Source organism: Anas acuta, chromosome 1, assembly GCF_963932015.1.
Source record: "Anas acuta chromosome 1, bAnaAcu1.1, whole genome shotgun sequence".
In the NCBI taxonomy this organism is placed as follows: Eukaryota; Metazoa; Chordata; class Aves; order Anseriformes; family Anatidae; genus Anas; species Anas acuta.
Window position 1 is genome coordinate 10,853,720 of NC_088979.1, and position 19,899 is coordinate 10,873,618.

Genomic DNA, 19,899 nt, shown 5'->3' on the forward strand with positions numbered 1-19,899 from the left:
CAGAAATTGGAGATTCTGCAAGACATTTAATTCTGATATGGACTTATGATATATAGGTGTTTTGAATGAACAAAGCAGAGCATAAATAACAGCACACAGCAGGATGACAAGCAGCGTGACAGTTTAAAATTGAGAGCCAGGGACAGAGCAAGCCTTGCATTTTAAATCAGGAAATAGCAATGGATGCAGACATAGCAGTGACTTGCAAGAAAATTGCTTTGACAGGAAGAAAATGTAGAAATTTAATACATATGAAAGATATACATACACACACACACATATATATAAACATATATAAATTAAACTCATAGAACCAGAGAATATCCCAAGTTGGAAGGGAGCCACAAGGATCATCAAGTCAACTCCTGTCTCCACACAGCACCACCCAAAAAAACATACCCTATGTCTGAGAGCGTTGTCCAAAACCTTCTTGAACACTGACAGGCTCAGTGCCATGACCCTGGGCAGCCTGTCCCAGTGCCCGACCACCCTCTGGGTGCAGAACCTTTCCCTAACCCCCAGCCTGACCCTCCCCTGTCCCAGCTCCATGCCATTCCCTCGGGTCCTGTCACTGTCCCCAGAGAGCAGAGCTCAGCGCCTGCCCCTCCGCTCCCCTCGTGAGGGAGCTGCAGGCCGCCATGAGGCCTCCACTCAGCCTGCTCTGCTCTGGGCTGAAGAAACCAAGGGACCTCAGCTGCTCCTCATATGTCTTGCCCTCCAGACCCTTCACCATCTTCATAGCCCTTCTTTGGACACTCTTTAATAGTTTTATGTCTTTCTTACATTGTGATACCCAAAACTACATAGAGTGCTTGAGGTGAGGTTGCAGCAGTGCGGAGCAGAGCAGGACAGTTCCTTCCCTTGGTCCTCCTGGCTGCCGGGGCAAAACGTTGACTCATTTTCAACTTGCCATTGTCCAGAACCTCCAGCTCCCTTTCTGTGGGGCTGTTCTCCAACCTCTTGTGCCCCAATCTGTACATACAAACAGCATTGCCCCATGCCAGGTACATAATCTGGCAGTTGCTCTTTTTCAGCTTCATGATATTGGTGATTTTCCAGCTTTCTAACTCATCGAGATCTCTTTGCAAGGCCTCTCTACCCTTGGCAGAGTCAACAGCTCCTCCTAATTTAGCACTGTCTGCAAACTTTGTAAACCTTCGAGTCCTGCATCCAGGTCATTTATGAAATCATTAAAAAGAACTGGACCTAAAATGGACCCCCGAGGAGCTGCACCAGTGATGGGCTGACAGCTTGATGTGACCCCATTTACCATAGCCCTTTCAGCCCGACCCATTAGCCACTTGTTCACCCATCATATTTTGCAACTGTCTAGCAGTATGTTGGACATTTTGTCCAGAAGGATACTTTGAGAAACAGTATTAAAAGCTTTGCTGAAATCCAAAAAGATTACATTAACTGGCTTCCTTGGTCAACTAGGTGAGTGGCCTTGTCATAAAATCAAATTAAGTTCTTTAAACAGGACTTTCCCCTAGTGAACCCATGTTGGCTTAACCTTTCATGCGAGCCAACAGGAGTTCAGCAATAACAATAGAAATATGGAACTTTGAAAAGCAGAGAATTCAAGCTAAAAATTAGTGAAATAAGAGATAGCTAATTGACAGTTGAAGCACTGTGATGGGAAATTACAAAAGTATCTGTGGACTCATGGGACTCAGGACTGCAAGCGCTCTTATGCAATAACCCTGCAGTGATAGCTTATGCACCACCTGCTCTGATAGAAGCTTGGGACAGCAAAGAGCTGTAAAGTGAGAGAGAAAAGCAAGTACCTGAACCTGATCCAACTATCCATATATATCCATATTTTATAATATATATTTTAAAATATATCCATATTTTGAGAAGTCTGATAGAAGTTATAGAGATGAAAGTAAAGTAGTGCCTGTGTGGTAAAACCTAAAGCATACACAGGAAAACCCACATACCAGGTACCCTTTCAAGTGTGGTTTGTAAGACTGATGATATGAAGGAGGTCGAGCTCTTCCTTGGCAGACTTATTCCCTACATACAGCTGCATCATATTTAATCACTTCAGTGACAATAAGTCTGCTGAGGCCAGGCTGACATCCTCCAGAGCCTGCCCAGTTATGGGAACGGGCTGATCCTTTCCCTCATGAACCAAGAGAGTCGCTCCACTAATTTGCATCAACATGAACTCATTAACAGCAATAGTGTCATGGGCTTTGAAGAAGATGGTGTAGCACAAACAATGCTAAGAGACTACCTAATCCTTGCAACAAGTTTATTAACCATGATGAAGTTTGAAAAGCAGAGAACTGCCCTTGGCTTCCCAGGACTCTGATTTCTCAGGTCTGGCAATTGGAAGAAACAACAACAAAAACAAACAGTTCTGTTCTGCAAAGCAAATATATTAGATATGAAAGTGGTAAAAGGATCAATAAACTCTGAACATTCCAATGTGTTTTTATGCCAACATTCAGCGGAAAAGATACTTTTAAAATATGTTTTATTTGAACTTTGAGGTGCTTGCAATACCATTTTGGAAAGCTGCTAGGATGCAGAACACTCAATTTTCCCTAAGCATCTGTGCATCAAGCATTAAAAAAGACAAATACATATAGGGGTGTTCCCAAAATGACACTGTTTCTGTGTGCATGTGCTATAACTGAGCGGAAAGGAGTTAATTGGCTTCAGTAATTTGAATTCATGCCCTCATAAACAGATTAATCAAACCAGGAGTAAAAGATCGTGCTTGCTCTCCTTGCTGAGTGCAACAGGTATGTGTGCAGTACCATGGCACTACTCCGGTGTGAACATTAGAGGAGATTCACTACTGGCATCTGTCCTGGAAAAAATGGGCCGTGCCATGTGTGGGCAAAAGATCCTATGTTTGAATATTTGTATTGATACTTCTTAAGTCCTGTTCAACAATTTTTCACTACTTTGTGAAATGCATCAAGCTCATTGCAAGATTAGGGCTTCAAACTGGAGAGAGAGGAAAATTATTAAATGATTTTATTCCTTTTGGATTTTCACAGAATCACAGAATTGTCTAGGTTGGAAGAGACCTCAAGATCATCAAGTCCATCGATTTTGCTTCAGTCACATGCAAAAAATAAATAAATAAACTCAGAGGACTTTCATATCTTGGAAATTAATTTTCCTCCCACATAGTGAAGTTAGTATATATTGATTTTCATCTTAATAAATAACTCTTGAAAAAGGAAATCTGCATTCTTGGATTCACTTCATGTTTTACACTTGTGACGAAGCAGTTTTGTCTCAAATATCTGAGGTATACAAAACAATCTAAAATGTGAGTTGATGGCTATAAAGTGCATTTCTTTGGAATTGCTTGTTCTCCACATCTCAGAGGAGAATAAAGGAATTTCGTGTTCTCAATAACTACTCATCTAGGACCAATATTTTTAAGAAATAAACAGACATAATTATTGCAAGTGCCTATAAAACTTAACTGAAAACTCAGGCTAAAGTCCTGACTAGTCCTGCACTAAAAATTCTGGACTCTCAGAGATAGGAATGTTGCTGAAAGTCAACTTCTAGAAATACACATCACTAACAGCTAGACCCAGGAGAGAATTTTTGCTTATCCTTTAGGGAGACAGGGATTCAAATTCTTCCTCACTGCAGGGAGTTTGAAATCTGTCTTTCCAGTCTCTCTGCTGGTGTGAAGGGAGCTTCAGAATATTCCAGATGTCTTTCTCACAAAACAATTTGTTTCTTTTTGGTGGATGACTCCCAGGGACATTTGTACACAGTTTCTGTCTAAATTGTGTTTATTCAGGCAAGTCAGTAATAGGTTGAATGACTCTGGATGCCTAACTGAGCACACCTTTGAAATGCCTTGTATTATAATGGGGAACATAAGTATATTTGCAAAATCAGATCTCCAGATTTGAATCTGACAATTGGAGAGCACATGAAAGCTTATACTTTGTTTTTGTTTCCAACTAGCAATTTCAATTTTATCTAGAAAGTACAAAACTTTCAGATTGATTTCTTCCATACCCAATTATCCAAAACTCAATACATAAGCAAGGCTAATACCGCAGTTAAGGCCAAGTACATACCCAACTGTGATAAGGGTTCAGCCTCTTTTTTTTTTTTTTTTAAAAAAAAAAAAAAAGGTTTTTTCTTTGCAGTTTTCAGAAGTGAACTGGAATTTCAGTGGAAACTCCTGTCTGCCTTTCTCCAGTTAGGAATTATCTCATTTACTAAATCACTTCTGAAAAGATGCAGAAACCTAACTTTAAGTGTTGTCTCATGAACAACCTTGGTGCAGAAGTGGGATTTCTAAGGAGCACCCATATTACTTAGAAGTGAGATTTATTAACAATAAACCTTCACCTCTTGAGCATGTCTGGCAGTTCCATGTCAATTGCCTGCCTTTCCTTGGATAACTTCAAAATAAAAACAAAGGTAAATTCTGCATTAAGGCAGCTATTTCTTGTAGTGATGTAATGTGGCAATATCACAGAAAAGAGTAAGTTAGCAGAGGATTATTATTGTTTTCTTTATTGATACAGAAGATTTAAGTTACAGAACATTAGGTGAAGCCACCCTCTTCCTCGTCCGCTATTTGAAGATGAACAGTTACAGACAAGAAATGATCCAATTACTTACAGTGCAGCTAATGATTACATTAAAATGGTTAACAATATCATGCTGTAAAATGTAAGTGCATGTTCAGTATATAAATACAATAGCTTTCTGTTCCTTGTCAAGAACATAAGCCAATCACATTCTTCAGTTTAATTTACCTTGTGCTAAAGTACATTTCCTTCTTAAATATATATTAATGTAAACCATACCCATTAAATCTGGAGTTTCACTCCTTGCATCTTAACTCGAACTTTATATTACAGTACTTTAAAAGCTGAATGAACACTCTTTATTATTCAGAAGAGGTTTCTGTCAGATTTTCCATCTTTTAAATCTTTGGCAATGTTTCACAGGAACACTCTTATTATTCAGACGTAGTAGTTCTTTTCTAGTTCTATTAGTGACATTTTAGTTGCATCCAGAGCAAGATATTCTGATTCCTCACTCTTTCCATTTGAAAGAGCAGGCCACACAAAGCCCTGTATGAGTGTTAAAATAATGAAAATCCTACATTGTAGGAGAAAATCAACATTGTATAAAATATATTAATAAACATTTTAAAGATGCAAAAGATACACCATTAGATATGGCAACAGTGACCCACTGCATAAAAACACTACTTCATACCTGGTCAATCAATGGCAATGCATCTGTCTGAAAATCTGCCCCTTGACAGGTTGTTCCATAGTCAGACATGGTAGTAAGATCTGTAAGGCTTTGTATTCAGGCCAGCTTATCCAAAGTTTGATGGCTCAGATTAGATTCCTCAAACCTATCAAGCTTCTAAACAGGTGGCCTGAATTTCAAAAAGCTGCTGCATTCACCTGTGCTATAGGGACCCATCTCAGCAAATCTTCATGTCAGTATTCACTTGCACCTGTCAAAAATTACCACCAAACTCCGAGCTGGCCAACTTCTTCTGCACCCAGGCAGAAGGACTTTCTCAGAGGTGTTCACTAGGACACAATCACTGAAGAACAGACGATATGAATGGATTTGACCATCCCTTATTTTCCAAACACACGTTTGGACAGATGCAAATCGGGAAAAAGAGCTTTAATTTAAATCCTATTGGTCCCACTAAAATGTTCCATGTAGAAATATTTAGTATCATGTAAAATATGCTGCGTAGAAACGCTGTCTATCAGTGTGTAGAGTATGGTTTAGGTACACAGCAGGTGTATTACCAAGCAGACTGAAACATTTATCTTTAATGTGTTTCAAAACGGCTTAAAGACTGAAAAGCCTTGAAGACAAAAAGCTGAAGTTACCTTTTGCCTCTCCAATAATTACCTGTGTTTGCTCCTCAGTGGCACTTTCATACAACAGGTTAATACCATAGCATTAAACCGGCTGAGACTCAGCCCTTCAAAGTGCCTGTGAAGTATTTAATTTCGTCCACACTAAAATAAAAATAAGAACGTTGCTCAGAACTATTGCTTGAACAAGGACACACAGTTCAAACTGCATGCTGTAACAAATCCCTATCAGAAATGCCTTCAGTGGAGATGAAAGTGCTCATATGCGGTCACCACACTGCAGATGACTGGAGAAATATTCTGAAGAGAAAATATAAATGCAGATAACTTCTATCTCTATATTATTTTAGCACTGTAATGCAAAATGATAGATTGCCAAAGGGTAAATTTCTGAGGAATATACAGAAAGCAACCAAAATACTACATATATTCTTATCTTCATTTGTATGAATATAATAAAGAGGTTTTGGCATACCTTTATGTCTTGGAGGAACATTATAATTAAATATATTCCTTAGAAAAAGGAATTTCTTCATAACAGAAAGGACTATGATAAACAGAGTTCTATTATTTTACAAAATATAGAGTGTTTTTAGGAAATGAGACCAAAAATATAGCTTTGGCATTTGGAGTGAAAGTCATCTTTGCAGTGTGAGCCAAAAAGTCAAATATGAGCCCTGAAAATCAGGACTCTGGCTGGGGACTCAGCACGCAGGCTTGCTGAACAGAACTCGTTTCTACCCAATTACAAACTTATCAACATGTTCTTTTTTCCTTGCAAAATGGACAAAAGCAGCAAAAATTAGTAAAGGGCATGTTAGATCCTACTTAAGGCAGAACATAAGCATGCAAAAATAATTATTATATGCTCCAGTAGAAATATAGTTAGTCTACAGAATTAGCAATATGTACATAGCAATATGTAAAGGAAAAAATACCATTTTATACATTTGTACAGTTGAAATTAAGAATAAAGTAATAGTGTAAAAGTGGGTTAGGGCAGCAGCTACCAAAATGTACAAAAATAAACTGCTTATCTTTTGTGGTGTTAAGTGTTTTTTTGCTTCATTGAAGAAAGTAATATTGCTCTAATAAACAACATTTTGTAACATTTCCTTCAAAATCCAAAGGAGATAAATAATTACTTGCTAAAAAAATATTTAGTTTTCACATGTATGCCCTGTATCTCATATAAGCTGTACGTCTCTACACAGTACCAGTAGTCGAAAGCAAGTCCTGAGACAACCCACACCTTCAGGTAGCCTGCAGGCAGGTGGGGCACTCTGGGGAAAATAGGCTTCAAAGCGGACACCCTCTGGGCCCCCCTGCAATTCACAGTGCTGTGAATTCCAAGTTCCTTCACAGATAACCCACAGCTTATATGCATGAAAGCATGGCATAAGCTCCATTCTAGAAAGTAGCGTTTCGTCCTTTTCTTTCTCAAAACAAAGTTACCATCAAGAAACCTGAAGCTGCTTGGGATAGCCCTACCCCCATGGCTCTGCAGAGCTCCATGGATGCCATTTCCCTGGAGCAAGGGTCTGGCCATGCTGAGCAGCTCATGGTACAGAAACAGATAGTAACAGGCCATGCAAGATGTCAAAAGCACTCCTACCTGGCTCGCTTTTGCTCTAATAAAGGATCTAGTCTTTAAGCCTCGTCCCTCTATCAGTCTTGTATATTTTTCAGCTTAAATAGTCAGACTGTCAGCATGAAAAAGTGCCTTTATGCTCACTGTCATGTAACCCACCAACCACAGTCTGCTATACCAAACTGCATTAGGAGGGCTTGGTGCTTCCAGTTGCTTGAAGAGCTCCCCTTGGAGCCAATGTGGAAAGACTGAGCAAGAGTGGGTGTCATTCTGCACGATGAACCGTGATTCCAGCCAAACCAGCTCCCAGGGACCAGAGCTACACAACTGTAATCACCCAAAAGTATTGCCAAGGCAAACATCAAAGTCCCCAGAATGGAAATAAACAAAGGTCTTCATTTCTATAACTAGTGTCTCTGGCTCACTGGGGTGCAACCCACTAGAGTCAGCCAAGAGAAGGTCTGTGCATCACTGAACTCCCACACAAGCCCTTAAAACAGAGCTGGAGGGAAAACAGTAGTGCCTAGACTTTGTGTAGAGATCTGATGGATGGACTGACTTACACCTTTTCTGAGGAGGAAAGCATCTTGACTTCCTTAGGAAAACCCTTCTTCTGTTTTGCAAATAATCTAAGATCACATTACCTTCCTGTATCATTCTATGTATTTTAAATCCTGACACCAATTCAGTTTTTCACTAGATGAGCACAGAAGATTGAGAGCAAAGAGGTTAATTCAGGTAGCAGATCTGAAGTAATGAGAGAATGAACAAACAACAGAGTGAGAAAGGGCTGCATGCATTTTTTCAAGAATTCATTTAAAATCCACTGGAATTTGTCCCATGTGCAGGTCTGCCATCCATCCTGGATTCTCGTTAAGGAACAAAATAGTTCATGGCATCTGGTCATTGCTTTTAGCCAACCACCAAGTTTGTAGCATTTAAATCAGCAGGGATGCTCTCCGATGTGTTAGTTAGAGCCGTGGATGCAGGGTAAATGATTTCTTCAACCGTCACATACGTCCCTGTTAAAAAGCCAACGACTCCAATGACAGCTATGAAAACGTCTTTGAATATCGTCCACAAACTTAAGTTTTCCTTGTAGAAAGTGAGGATTTCAACCAGAGGGGGCAGAATCAGTGCCAGAGTGCTGCTGCTGACTGCTCCAATGAAAGAAATCACCAGGTCCAGGTGAGGGATCAGAACTGCTACAGCACCTAAAACACAAGAAGAGCAATACTGGCTGCAGATTCAACATCCTTATGAAAAATAAAACTGTGACAAACACATAACCTAGGGACTCATGCTTTTAAAAAAGTTTGAGTTGCTGGTATCCATCAAACATAGATTTTCAACTTTTGTAATAGACCTACAAGTCTACATCTGTCCAGATTTTTGTAACTGACATCAAGTCTACATCTGTCCAGAATTTAGAAGGTATTGATTAATTTATAGTTGTTTGCTTTGAAACGTTCTGCTTTATTACAAATAACGTGAATATTTTTCATACTTTTTAATTGGAAAAAGAGAAAAACCACAGTTTAGAATTTCTTCGGATTATGGAAAGCAAAATGTGTATTGGTTTGGATCTTGTCAAACGTTTGGCTTATGTGTATTTGTATGAATCCGGGTATTGCTGTTGGAGGAAGTTTGGAAACCTTTTTCAAGGTCTTATGTATTATTTTCTCTGTGTATTACCATCTTATGTATTCTCTTAACAATCCAAGGGAAATGCAAGCCCTATTTATTATCTACCAACAATGCCCTCAACAGTTAAGAATGGGGACAGTTTCTTCTCCCGTTTTCCAGGAGAAGTATACAAGGGGCACTTCGACAGGCACAGAGCCTGATTTTCCCAGCCATACATAGGTTTCAAAATACCAAGTCAAGAAGAAATTCTGAACATTTATCAATAGTCATGAAACTTTCTGGTTTGGAAGCCCTGGGAATGCCAACTGAAAACAGAAGCCCTGCAATATTAATGTCAGAGTTGGGTTTTGGCCAACAGTTAAAATGTTGAACGAAAGAAAGCTCTAATGAAAGAGCAAGAGCCATACGAACACAGCATCTCACAGAGATATAAAGGACTGTAACACATTACTTCTACTTTAAACTCTCCTAGTTTCACAAAAACTAGTATTAATAAATTCTCTAGCCTGTCTCTATCATGTAGTAACACATTTGTGTCAGCTGGGGCTTTGGGGGGCCCACGGAAAATATAGCAGAATGTTTCTATTTTCTTAAGGGACATATCAAGCCGGTGGAAAGATAGCATTAATTTTATTCTGTTCATTTTATAGTGCTTCTTCTTTTACTGATTTCCATTACAGAATCAGTATACTACTAGCCAGACTTGCATGCTGAACTAATTTCAGTGTGATCTCTGTGGGGAATAAAAAGTTTCACCACCTCTTTACTACTGCTTTTCCAAGAGAATTGATGTATTAGAAATGGGTGCTTGACATACATTTTCAGGACAATTGTCCAAAAATAAATTGCCCTAAAAACATAAAACAAAACTGTGTTTTTTAACAAGACAGGAACCTATGATATGTCAAGGAATGAGTCCCTTCCAGGAGGAAAAAAAATGCCTACAATTAAATGTCTGCCAAAGAATTATGTCTGGAGGCAAAAAGACACTGTAAACTACCAGCCTGAATCCTCCTTGCTATTTTAGTATCCCAGCCTGTGCTCCCCCCTCATACAAAGAATGCCTTCCTCGAGAGCTCCACAATGGAAATGAAACTGTTTTGATACGTATATACAAAGGAAAACAAAACCAAGTAGAAACCTGTTATTAATCTGAAGAGAAACTGTCTAATGCAAATAATTAAAGCTTTTGTGAATAATTTTCAGGGCTTTGCACACAGTTAGCAAAAATGTACACATTGGTGGGTGAAGTTTAAGAAAAAAGGATTTAGATAAAGATCCTGCTATTACATAATCATGAATTAGAAAATTATTTTTTTCTGGGTAAAAAAAAGTTAATTAACACAGAGTTTGAGGTGCTCTTTGTCTTAGCTGTTCTTTGAGACATTAGAAGACTGTGAGACATACAGAAAATGATTTTTTTTAAGCATTGATTGCATTTTCACAAAAAAAAAGTAATTTGCTTAACACAAGTTCTTTAAATGCATGGTTCTAAACAACAGTTCAATCTCAAAACCAAAATCAAACAAAACAAAGGAGAAAATAAACTGTAGTTGTACTACAAAGCGTCAAATTCTATTTTCACACTGGAGAAAAAAAGAGGCAGCTCGCATGCAGGAGAATCACATACATCGTGTGGTTGGGCTTTGGTCCCTTTAGAGTGAAAAACACGATCATTATCACTATGAGAAGGTCCTCCTCATCTAACCTTCCTTTTGCCCTCTCACTACAACTCCCTGTTTATGATTGCTTTACTTATGCTACTTGGAAAGCCTAGAGTCATTCAAGAGAGGATGGGCTGAATAATCGTGCCCTTCACAATGAGAGGTAATAAAGGACACTGCCCTGGCAAAGAGTAGAGCCCCAACAACCTGCTCAGTGCAGGGGCTCCATTCCTTCCCCCAGCCCTCCACATCCGTATCTCAAAGGTGTGGAATTCATCTTTTAGAGCACTTTGCAGCACAAGTTTCAAAGGTGTTTACAAGAGCTTAATAATAATTTATATTCTCTTTATTCATTATGCATAAAGAAGCTTAACGAATGATATCGGAGATAACTGCAGTTTCCAGGATCTGCAAGCAATTTTAAGCAAAATTCAGTGTCACAAGCACATGCAGGAGGAAGCATAGATTTACAGGGGCCGGGGAGGAGTGGCAGTAATGTGTCTATAAGGCAATTCTTCCCCCAGCTCACTTCCTTAGGACCACACAGAGCAACTTGCTCACACCTAGTAAAATGCCAAAGTAGTAGTAAATGCATTTCTCAGCCTCCTCACCCCATTCATGCGGGGGTAATATCTGCCTCTCATCAGATCTTCAGAATTCATGTTTTCACTACGCACCCCTTTTGGATGCCAGCATGGAAAGCAAACCAGGCTGTGAGGCCCTACAAATCCCTCATGCTGCAATTTGCACGGAATAGCAACACCAAGTGGCCTTCCCAAAGCCAGCGTGCACAGGTGCTTGCCACAGCCCACTGAATTACCTGCAAAAGTATTTCAATGTTCAGCAAAGAACAACCCGTGGGCTCACAAACGACACCTGACTGTGAGATTTGAGATGCTGCATTTATTTGTCTCTGCAGTAAATTTAGTTCAGCTTTGCTACTGCTACTTACAAATCTCTTCAGATGCACTTTAGCACAACGATTTAAACAAGTATAATGTGCAGCTAGATTCAACAAATGAGTGTAAAGCATGCAGCAGAATACTAATATTGAGCTCCAAATGGATGATCTGATACAATTACAGTACTGACGCTGCTCTTACTGCCGATCAGTCTCTTTCAGGCATCTGATCCTACAGATCCACTACAAATAAATTTGCTATTAAACTGTCCCCTCTACTTCAGTCTCTTAAAATAAATTGTTACTCTGAGACAGCTGAAGGGCTCCCAACAGTGCAAGCAAAAATGAATGTTGCTCATTCAAGGACAAGACATGTTTTTGTCATGGGAAGCAGAGGTAAAGAAGTGAGTTGGAAGCAGCAGCAAAGCCTTGAAGAATCAGTCATGCTGCTTCCAGTGGTGCTGGAAAATTATATTTCCCTCCCCTCACTGCCATCACTCTGTATTCCTCAGTCTTTTCTTGGCTGCACTACGTATATATCAAGGGGATTTGTGAATCAGGGTCACTCCCCCTCTCCCCACAGGTGGGCTGTGACACATGGCTACTTTGCCATCTATGCCAAAAACAAGACCTGGGAGGTAATAAGTTAAAAGCATTTTGTATAAAAAGCAGCTTTTCTTGCCTTCACCCTTGAAAATAAAAATTTTATTATATACCTTCCAATTACTGCATGAACTGAGCAAAAGCTGGTATTTGCTTTCAAGTTTCTGATAGCTGTCTTCAGAACCCAGTTTTCAGTGTATGGTAACAGGACACATGTGAGACCAAACACATCAGATGCCAGAAAGGCTGAGTGAGAAATTCATACTGAGGATGGCAAAAGGGATCATCACAGAGATGTTCTGAGGCAGAAAGTGTTCACTCTCCTGATTTTTCTTTCTCCTCCCCCCCCAGGTTCAGAGGTATCTGTTTCATTCCAGTACAGACTAAATTTCTAGACCAAACCCTTAAAACTTTAACGAAATACAGTTCTTTGTGGTAACCTCTGACACTGAGTAGGATTTGGGAATGTCATCATGGGCACGGACATGGCTGTCCTTCCTCACGTAGAGCTTCTGTGGAATTGTTACAACACCAGCTCATTTCCACAGGGAAGAAGATGTGTTCACCTAGCAGTGTGGACATCAGCGGTGCTGCAGTAATGAAGCAAATGATTGGATTTTCATGTTGTTTTCAAGTATCCAAATTTGCCTGCTTATTTTGGGGTTATGAAAACTGAGATTTTTTTGTATCAGTATCCACTGTGCATGAGTGCACTGCATTATTACTGACACGCACATAAATAGCTTGTGAATTCACCACTGCATATTAAAACTAAATTCAAGAATTATGGCCATGAAAAGACAACCATCAACCAACGTATTTCTAAAACAACGCTTTGCAACAGCTGGTGTCACAGGCACAAGCCAGTTACAGCCTGCTGTGTAGATTGATGATACAGAAAGACCGAGCTGCCAAGTGCCCTGGCCTCACAGGGAGAACCACGTGCAGGTTCAGCTCTCTGTGATCACAGGCTTAGGCAGATGAAGTACTAAATTACACCTTGCAGGCCATAATGCAGTCGTCTACAGATGTTTTTAATCCTAATTTGTTGGCATTTCACCTCACAAGGTGAAGTTCAGAGAACGGCTTGCTTCATCATGTGGAGAAACCTGGCTGCCAAATGCGTGGCTGCCCGCACACCAAAACACAGACACCGTGTGCCTGCAGCTCTGTCCTCCTCCAGAGTTGAAGATAGATGACCAGGTGCTTGAAGGTATTTGGATCTGGTACCTGAATTTCAGATGGTTGAGGTTTGGTGAGATGAATTTCACCTTTATGGTCTCATTTGATTTGGAGTTCGCAGTAGGATTTTCAATAATAATACAATGGTGATTCAAAGAAAAATCAAAATTATCATCACCTTCCACTCTGATCACCCACCCCTTGTAAAACTGGCCAAAGGTAGAGGCAGCGCTGTGTTTGAGCAGACACCTCTGAATCAAACAATCCCTGCACAGGCATGGCCAGAGCGGTACACCTGCATGTTGAGGGCCTTGCAATACATCTCCTCTCACTGCACATGCAGCTAATTCATATATTCAAACCTCCAACAGATAAGGGACTGCACAAGGAACCACCACAGTTTCCTGATCTTGGAAAGACAAAGGGAGTTTGCTGTTCCCAGACTGTGCCCTTCCAACACACAGGCTGTGCAAAGCTCTGTAGTTTTGTGATGTAAAGAGAGGTAAGCTTCATTTCTGTTTTACAATAAATTTCCAGATAGCTGCCTGAAGTGACTCATATTTACTATCAGTTAGAAATTTCTTAAAGAAAATCGTATCATCTGTTAGGACTTGACTATAAAATCACAATAAGTATTAACAAAAAAAAATCATAAGCATTTAGGAATATAGTTATTCTTTTCTCCATGGAAATGCAAACGTTACTCTTCACAGACCTCAGAAGCTTTGGACATACGACCCTTAAGAAATGGACTGGCATCAGAGCAACCTATCAGCACTTATAACCTGAGATTTGGTGTTTCTTTTGCATTTTTTTTTTATGATTCCTCCCTCCTCTCCCCTAGCTTCAGCATATTCCAGTTATCATCATCAGAACAGAGAACAAACAAACAGAGTTTCCATGTGTTCTTCGTGTGTTTGCTTTGCTGTTTTGTTTTGTGGTTTATTTGCTTTTTAATAATCAGTGTCTAATTCAGGACTACTGACATTTCAGGTACTTGCATCTCCCCATTTCAAAATTTCACAGATAGGAATTCTAGCATTAAAACAGAAGAATACAAAAAGATAGAATGTATCCTATGAAATAAAAGATAATCATAAATATAAATCCTTGAATATATTAATTATCAACATTGTGCTTTAGTAGTTACTATCTTTCTCACAAAATTATCTCTTCTTACTTACTTCAAAAGCCAGGCAAAGAGACTCCTCCATTTTTCCAGTATAATCAGTGTTTAAGAAGAAAATGCCTACTAAGCTGACAATGCCAGTGACCTATCATGTGACAAACAGCTACCAGGTACAACATCATTGGTATGTCATCTTATTTTAGGTAATTTCTTTTGAAGTCTATATTCACTTAATTATTTGCATGAAGGTGAATTCTAATATTTCATTTAATTAAAAAAAATCTAAGGGGTTACGCTGAAAATACACAATTATACTACTCAAATGCACCTTAAATATATACACCTATTCTGTAACTGGCCAACTTCATTTACACTTGGAAACAAACAAGCAGCAAGGTCACTGAAGCATAATGTTCTCATTATCTATATTTAAAGATATATATATTTTCCTTGTATTTCATGAAAGTGAATTGAATGCATCAACACATTTTAATCCTGAATTCTTTCTCTCTCATGGAGCAGATCCTCTTGGGAGTCATCATGCAGCACTTGAAGGGCAAGCAGGCGATCAGGCCCAGTCAGCATGGGTTTATGGAAGGCAGGTCCTGCTTGACGAACCTGATCTCCTTCTATGACAAAGTGACGCACTGGGTGGACGAGGGAAAGGCTGTGGATGTGGTCTACCTTGACTTCAGCAAGGCTTTTGACACCGTCTCCCACAGCATTCTCCTCAAGAAACTGGCTGCTCTTGGCTTGGACTGGCGCACGCTTCGTTGGGTTAGAAACTGGCTGGATAGCCGGGCCCAAAGAGTTGTGGTAAATGGAGCCAAGTCCAGTTGGAGGCCAGTCACTAGTGGCGTCCCCCAGGGCTCGGTGCTGGGCCCGGTCCTCTTTAACATCTTCATCAATGATCTGGATGACGGCATTGAGTGCACCCTCAGTAAGTTTGCAGATGACACCAAGCTAGGTGCATGTGTCGATCTGCTCGAGGGTAGGAAGGCTCTGCAGGAGGATCTGGATAGGCTGCACCGATGGGCTGAGGTCAACTGCATGAAGTTCAACAAGGCCAAGTGCCGGGTCCTGCACCTGGGGCGCAATAACCCCAAGCAGAACTACAGGCTGGGAGAGGAATGGTTGGAGAGCTGCCAGGCAGAGAAGGACCTGGGAGTGATGGTGGACAGTCAGCTGAATATGAGCCAGCAGTGTGCTCTGGTGGCCAAGAAGGCCAACGGCATCCTGGCTTGTATCAGAAACACTGTGACCAGCAGGGCTAGGGAGGTGATCGTCCCCCTGTACTCGGCTCTGGTGAGGCCGCACCTCGAGTACTGTGTTCAGTTTTGGGCCCCTCGCTACAAGAAGGACATCGAGGTGCTTGAGCGGGTCCAAAGAAGGGCGACGAAGCTGGTGAGGGGCCTGGAGAGCAAGTCCTATGAGGAGCGGCTGAAGGAGCTGGGCCTGTTCAGCCTAGAGAAGAGGAGGCTCAGGGGTGACCTTATCGCTCTGTATAAGTTCATTAAAGGAGGCTGTAGCAAGGTGGGGGTTGGCCTGTTCTCCCATGTGTCTGGTGACAGGACGAGGGGGAATGGGCTAAAGTTACGCCAGGGGAGTTTTAGGTTAGATGTTAGGAAGAATTTCTTTACTGAAAGGGTTGTTAGGCACTGGAACGGGCTGCCCAGGGAGGTGGTGGAGTCACCATCCCTGGAAGTCTTCAAAAGACGTTTAGATGTAGAACTTAGGGATATGGTTTAGTGGGGACTGTTAGTGTTAGGTTAGAGGTTGGACTCGATGATCTTGAGGTCTCTTCCAACCTAGAGATTCTGTGATTCTCTTTATGGCAACTTCCATCATTTCTTACGAAAAACATAGGTGCTGTTAAGTATAATAAAATATAAAATATAAATTCACTAAGGCTAATGAAACAAAAATCCAATTTTTAATGACAAATTTTAGAGACTTTATATTGTGTTAGTCTTGGTCCTAAGCTATGTAACAGTATTCAAGGTAACTGTTCCTTTACCATTTATTCTTGTATAAATAGAGCAGGTTTCAAAAACAGTATCATGTTTGTCAAAAAAAAAAAAAGATTGTTTAAATGAGGCCTTTTTTAAGTTTAAAATTTAAACCATCCTTAGTTTTCTCACTGTTACTTCTGCCATAAATTGTTTGGAGATGAGTTAAATATCTTTCCTGAAGAAGGTCCTTGTAAGAGCCAGTGATGTGACAGATCTGTGTAAGATATGGTCAGGTTGTTCAGAAATAAGGGCTTGTTTGGTGCTCTGTTATCTGAAAAGACAGCAAAGAACCAGAAAGCCCCTAGACAGGAAAATGTATATTCTCTTAGTCTCTGAGGAGACAAGGAATGCAACTGGTCTAAAGAAACAGTCAATGAAAGTGATTTTCAACACTATAAAAGTACCAGAACATAATCTCTCAAACAGCTTCTAAATCCCCCATGGCTCAGGATTGTACCTCCTGGAATTTTGTGGCTCCATAAGCAAAGGGAAGGCACTGTAGCCCTAGAAATAAAGCTTTAAATCTGTGCTTAGTAAACCTGTTTTCAGCATATTTCACTTGCACAGGTCTGTTTAGTAGCTTTGGGCATACCCCTTGGCTTTCTTATCTGCAAGATGGCAGTAAGGATAGCGAGCTCCTTTGTGAGGCACCCTGACAGTGACAGATAAAAAACAATATGAAAGTAATGAACTTTAATATCATTGCAGTAGCTATTAGAGCTTTAATGCTTCCCCTGGAACTCTAATATCAAAGAGAATTACTCCTATTTGTCCATGTGCCTACATGGTTTATAAGGAACTGAGCTCCTGTTACATGAATCAGACACCTTCCTTGGCTATCCTCAGATGCTTTGCATTCAATTTTAGGGATTGCATTTTCCAAACTCTACCATAATGCTCTTGTAATGCTTTAATGTGGACAATGAAACAGCTGTGAGTAAATACACTTTGTAAAGCAGTACAGACTCCCACAGGATAAAAGGCAATACTAAGATATTACTGTATTACAACACCATCTTTTAATCTGCAGGTATTGCAATCTCTGCTGCCATCGTCCTTGGAAGTATCGGTTACACAAAGCAGAAATGGTGCCTGCTGGTAGCCTTCCAAATAAAGATATGAAAACCTGGCAAGTCTAGCAAGCATGCCTCCAGTTATAGCTTATCCAAGATGAGAGTTAAGCATGGTACTGATGTCTAATTATTATCTAACTTCCCACATGGGGGAAAAAAAAAAAAGAAGAAAAAAAAAAAGAAAAAAAAAAGCTCTTATTCTTATTTTTCCCCACCTATTACTGGTGGGTCAACCAGTCAATCTTCCTTTCATTCTCAAAAAATAGGCATCAAAGGGAGGCAATTTCAGATAAAATAATTAAATAAGTTTTAAATCAGGTAGCACGTTTTTACTTAGTTGCATAATAAAGAAATAAACAGACAATTAAAGACAATCGTTTTTCATCGCATAAAGTACTGTTACCCAAAAGCTCTGTGATGGTGATACCAAGGGACAGCATCGCTCAGCGTGAAATCCTGGTCAGCTGGGACAAAATCCCAAAAGAGGAGGTGTTTTTCTGCCACACACAGCCACAAGTGTAACTGACCTGAGCACTTACAATCTGGTTTCTCAAGGGGATTTAGGATTCTGAATTCAGTCATCTCCATGTTTGTGCCCTGTTGAGACTCTGAAGGAAAGATTTATTTTGATGGTGCTTAACATTTTCCTATATTGCTGAGTGCAGCACAATATCCACGTCTCAGAGAAGTCAAGCTTGCCAGCTCCCTTTCCCTAGGAGACTGCCAAGCATCAGGCCAGGCTGAGAAAGAAATATCATCGTCCTTCTTCTTATACGTATCATGAAAATACAAAATACAAAGTGACTTTCCAGGTGAGTCCCCTGATGTCCGAGGCTGCATGTTGGATGCTGACCTGGCACTGGCAGATGCAGCACAAATGGAATTACTCCGCACACTCATTCACGCAAAACTGTGTGTGAGAGCACCGATACCTGATTCAGCAAGAACTTAAGAGGCTCATACAGTGCTGAATGCTACACCTGCTGAGAGGATGTGCTGCCTCCACAGGTGAGCCAGCTCAATTACCCTCATCAATGAAAATTTGCATTTTCCAATATTCTAATACGAATTAGTGTGATTTCAGCTTAAAGACAAGTAACACTTGGTATCTGTTTTTGATGATCAAAGCTCTAACCATAGCAGAAGTCCCCTAACTATTCACTACAGATAACACACTGAACTTCATAATTCTCCTTCTATCAAAGATATTTTTCATCATTTTTTTATATTGTATATTGTTATTAAGATGAACGTGGCTGATTTCCTCTGCCTGGAAAGCATGATGACTATGTCCTTTCCTCAATTATGGCACAGTACTTGGAGCACAGCTTCCACCAGTTAATTAAATGACAAAGTCTTATCCATCCCTTCCATTTATAGCGTGAATTTATCAAGCACATCCACCTGAGCAGATGATACAGTCACTCGTGAGCATTTTCCTTTTCAGGAATACTTCAAAAAATTTAAATATGGCAGAGAAAGAAAAATCATGTAAAATGAAAATAAAACTTTCATCTGAAAAAGTAACATCACAGGGATGTAGCAGATTAAAACATGCTATACATTTTTTCATAATTTCATTAACAAACGGTAGTTTCACGCTGGTTACTCTGATGTGTTAAAGCAACACAACTTCATTATGAAAACAGATCTTCAAAGTCCTAAATCTCCTGCGGGCTACTGAGGACATTGTAATTAAGTCATGTAGGACTTCATTCTCATACAGTTCCATACAGATCTCAAGACTCAAAGTCAATTTTGCTTCTCATTGTACACAATGGGGGCAGAGGAAATGAAACAAATAAAACTTAGAAAACTGCTAATTTTGACCTAAAGCAGTTCAGAAGAAACAACAAACTACCACCACCAAGCCATTTCCTCTCCAAACCTTTATAAAACATTAGAAAGACATTTGAAAGCCTGTTGTGAGGATCAGCTTATCAAGCCACTAATCATGAATAACATTGAGGCATCATTAATATTTTAGCTCTTATGCTTATTTGAAGCACCAGCAAAGAAAATGCCTGGAGTGACTAATTCCAGCTATGAAAAAAAAATTAAGAAAGAATTTAAAAGCAAAGAATTCAAAGCAATGTTTCACTTCTATTGAAAATAAAAAGCAGCACTAGGATGCCAGTACATTAAATGGCAGAAAAGCCATAGTTTGGTGGCCTTGAGTATTTTCTTTATTGCCAATTGTTTTCAGTATAAAGTAAAAAAGCTCTCAAATATTTTC

General features: G+C 39.9%; 1 protein-coding gene across 3 annotated transcripts in view; it reads right to left on the minus strand.

The window, feature by feature from the left end:
• The window catches only part of SLC36A4 (solute carrier family 36 member 4), a 114,603-nt gene that overhangs the window by 28,026 nt on the left and 66,678 nt on the right, over window positions 1–19,899 (minus strand). For 2 of the 3 annotated variants that reach the window (XM_068669155.1, XM_068669169.1), the window contains one exon: window positions 4,122–8,666. In XM_068669155.1, the coding sequence (XP_068525256.1) occupies window positions 8,365–8,666 (302 nt within the window). In that variant the 3' untranslated portion in view covers window positions 4,122–8,364. Of the gene's footprint in view, window positions 1–4,121; window positions 8,667–19,899 lie in introns of those variants that run through there. The other variant, XR_011091916.1, reaches the window with a different exon arrangement.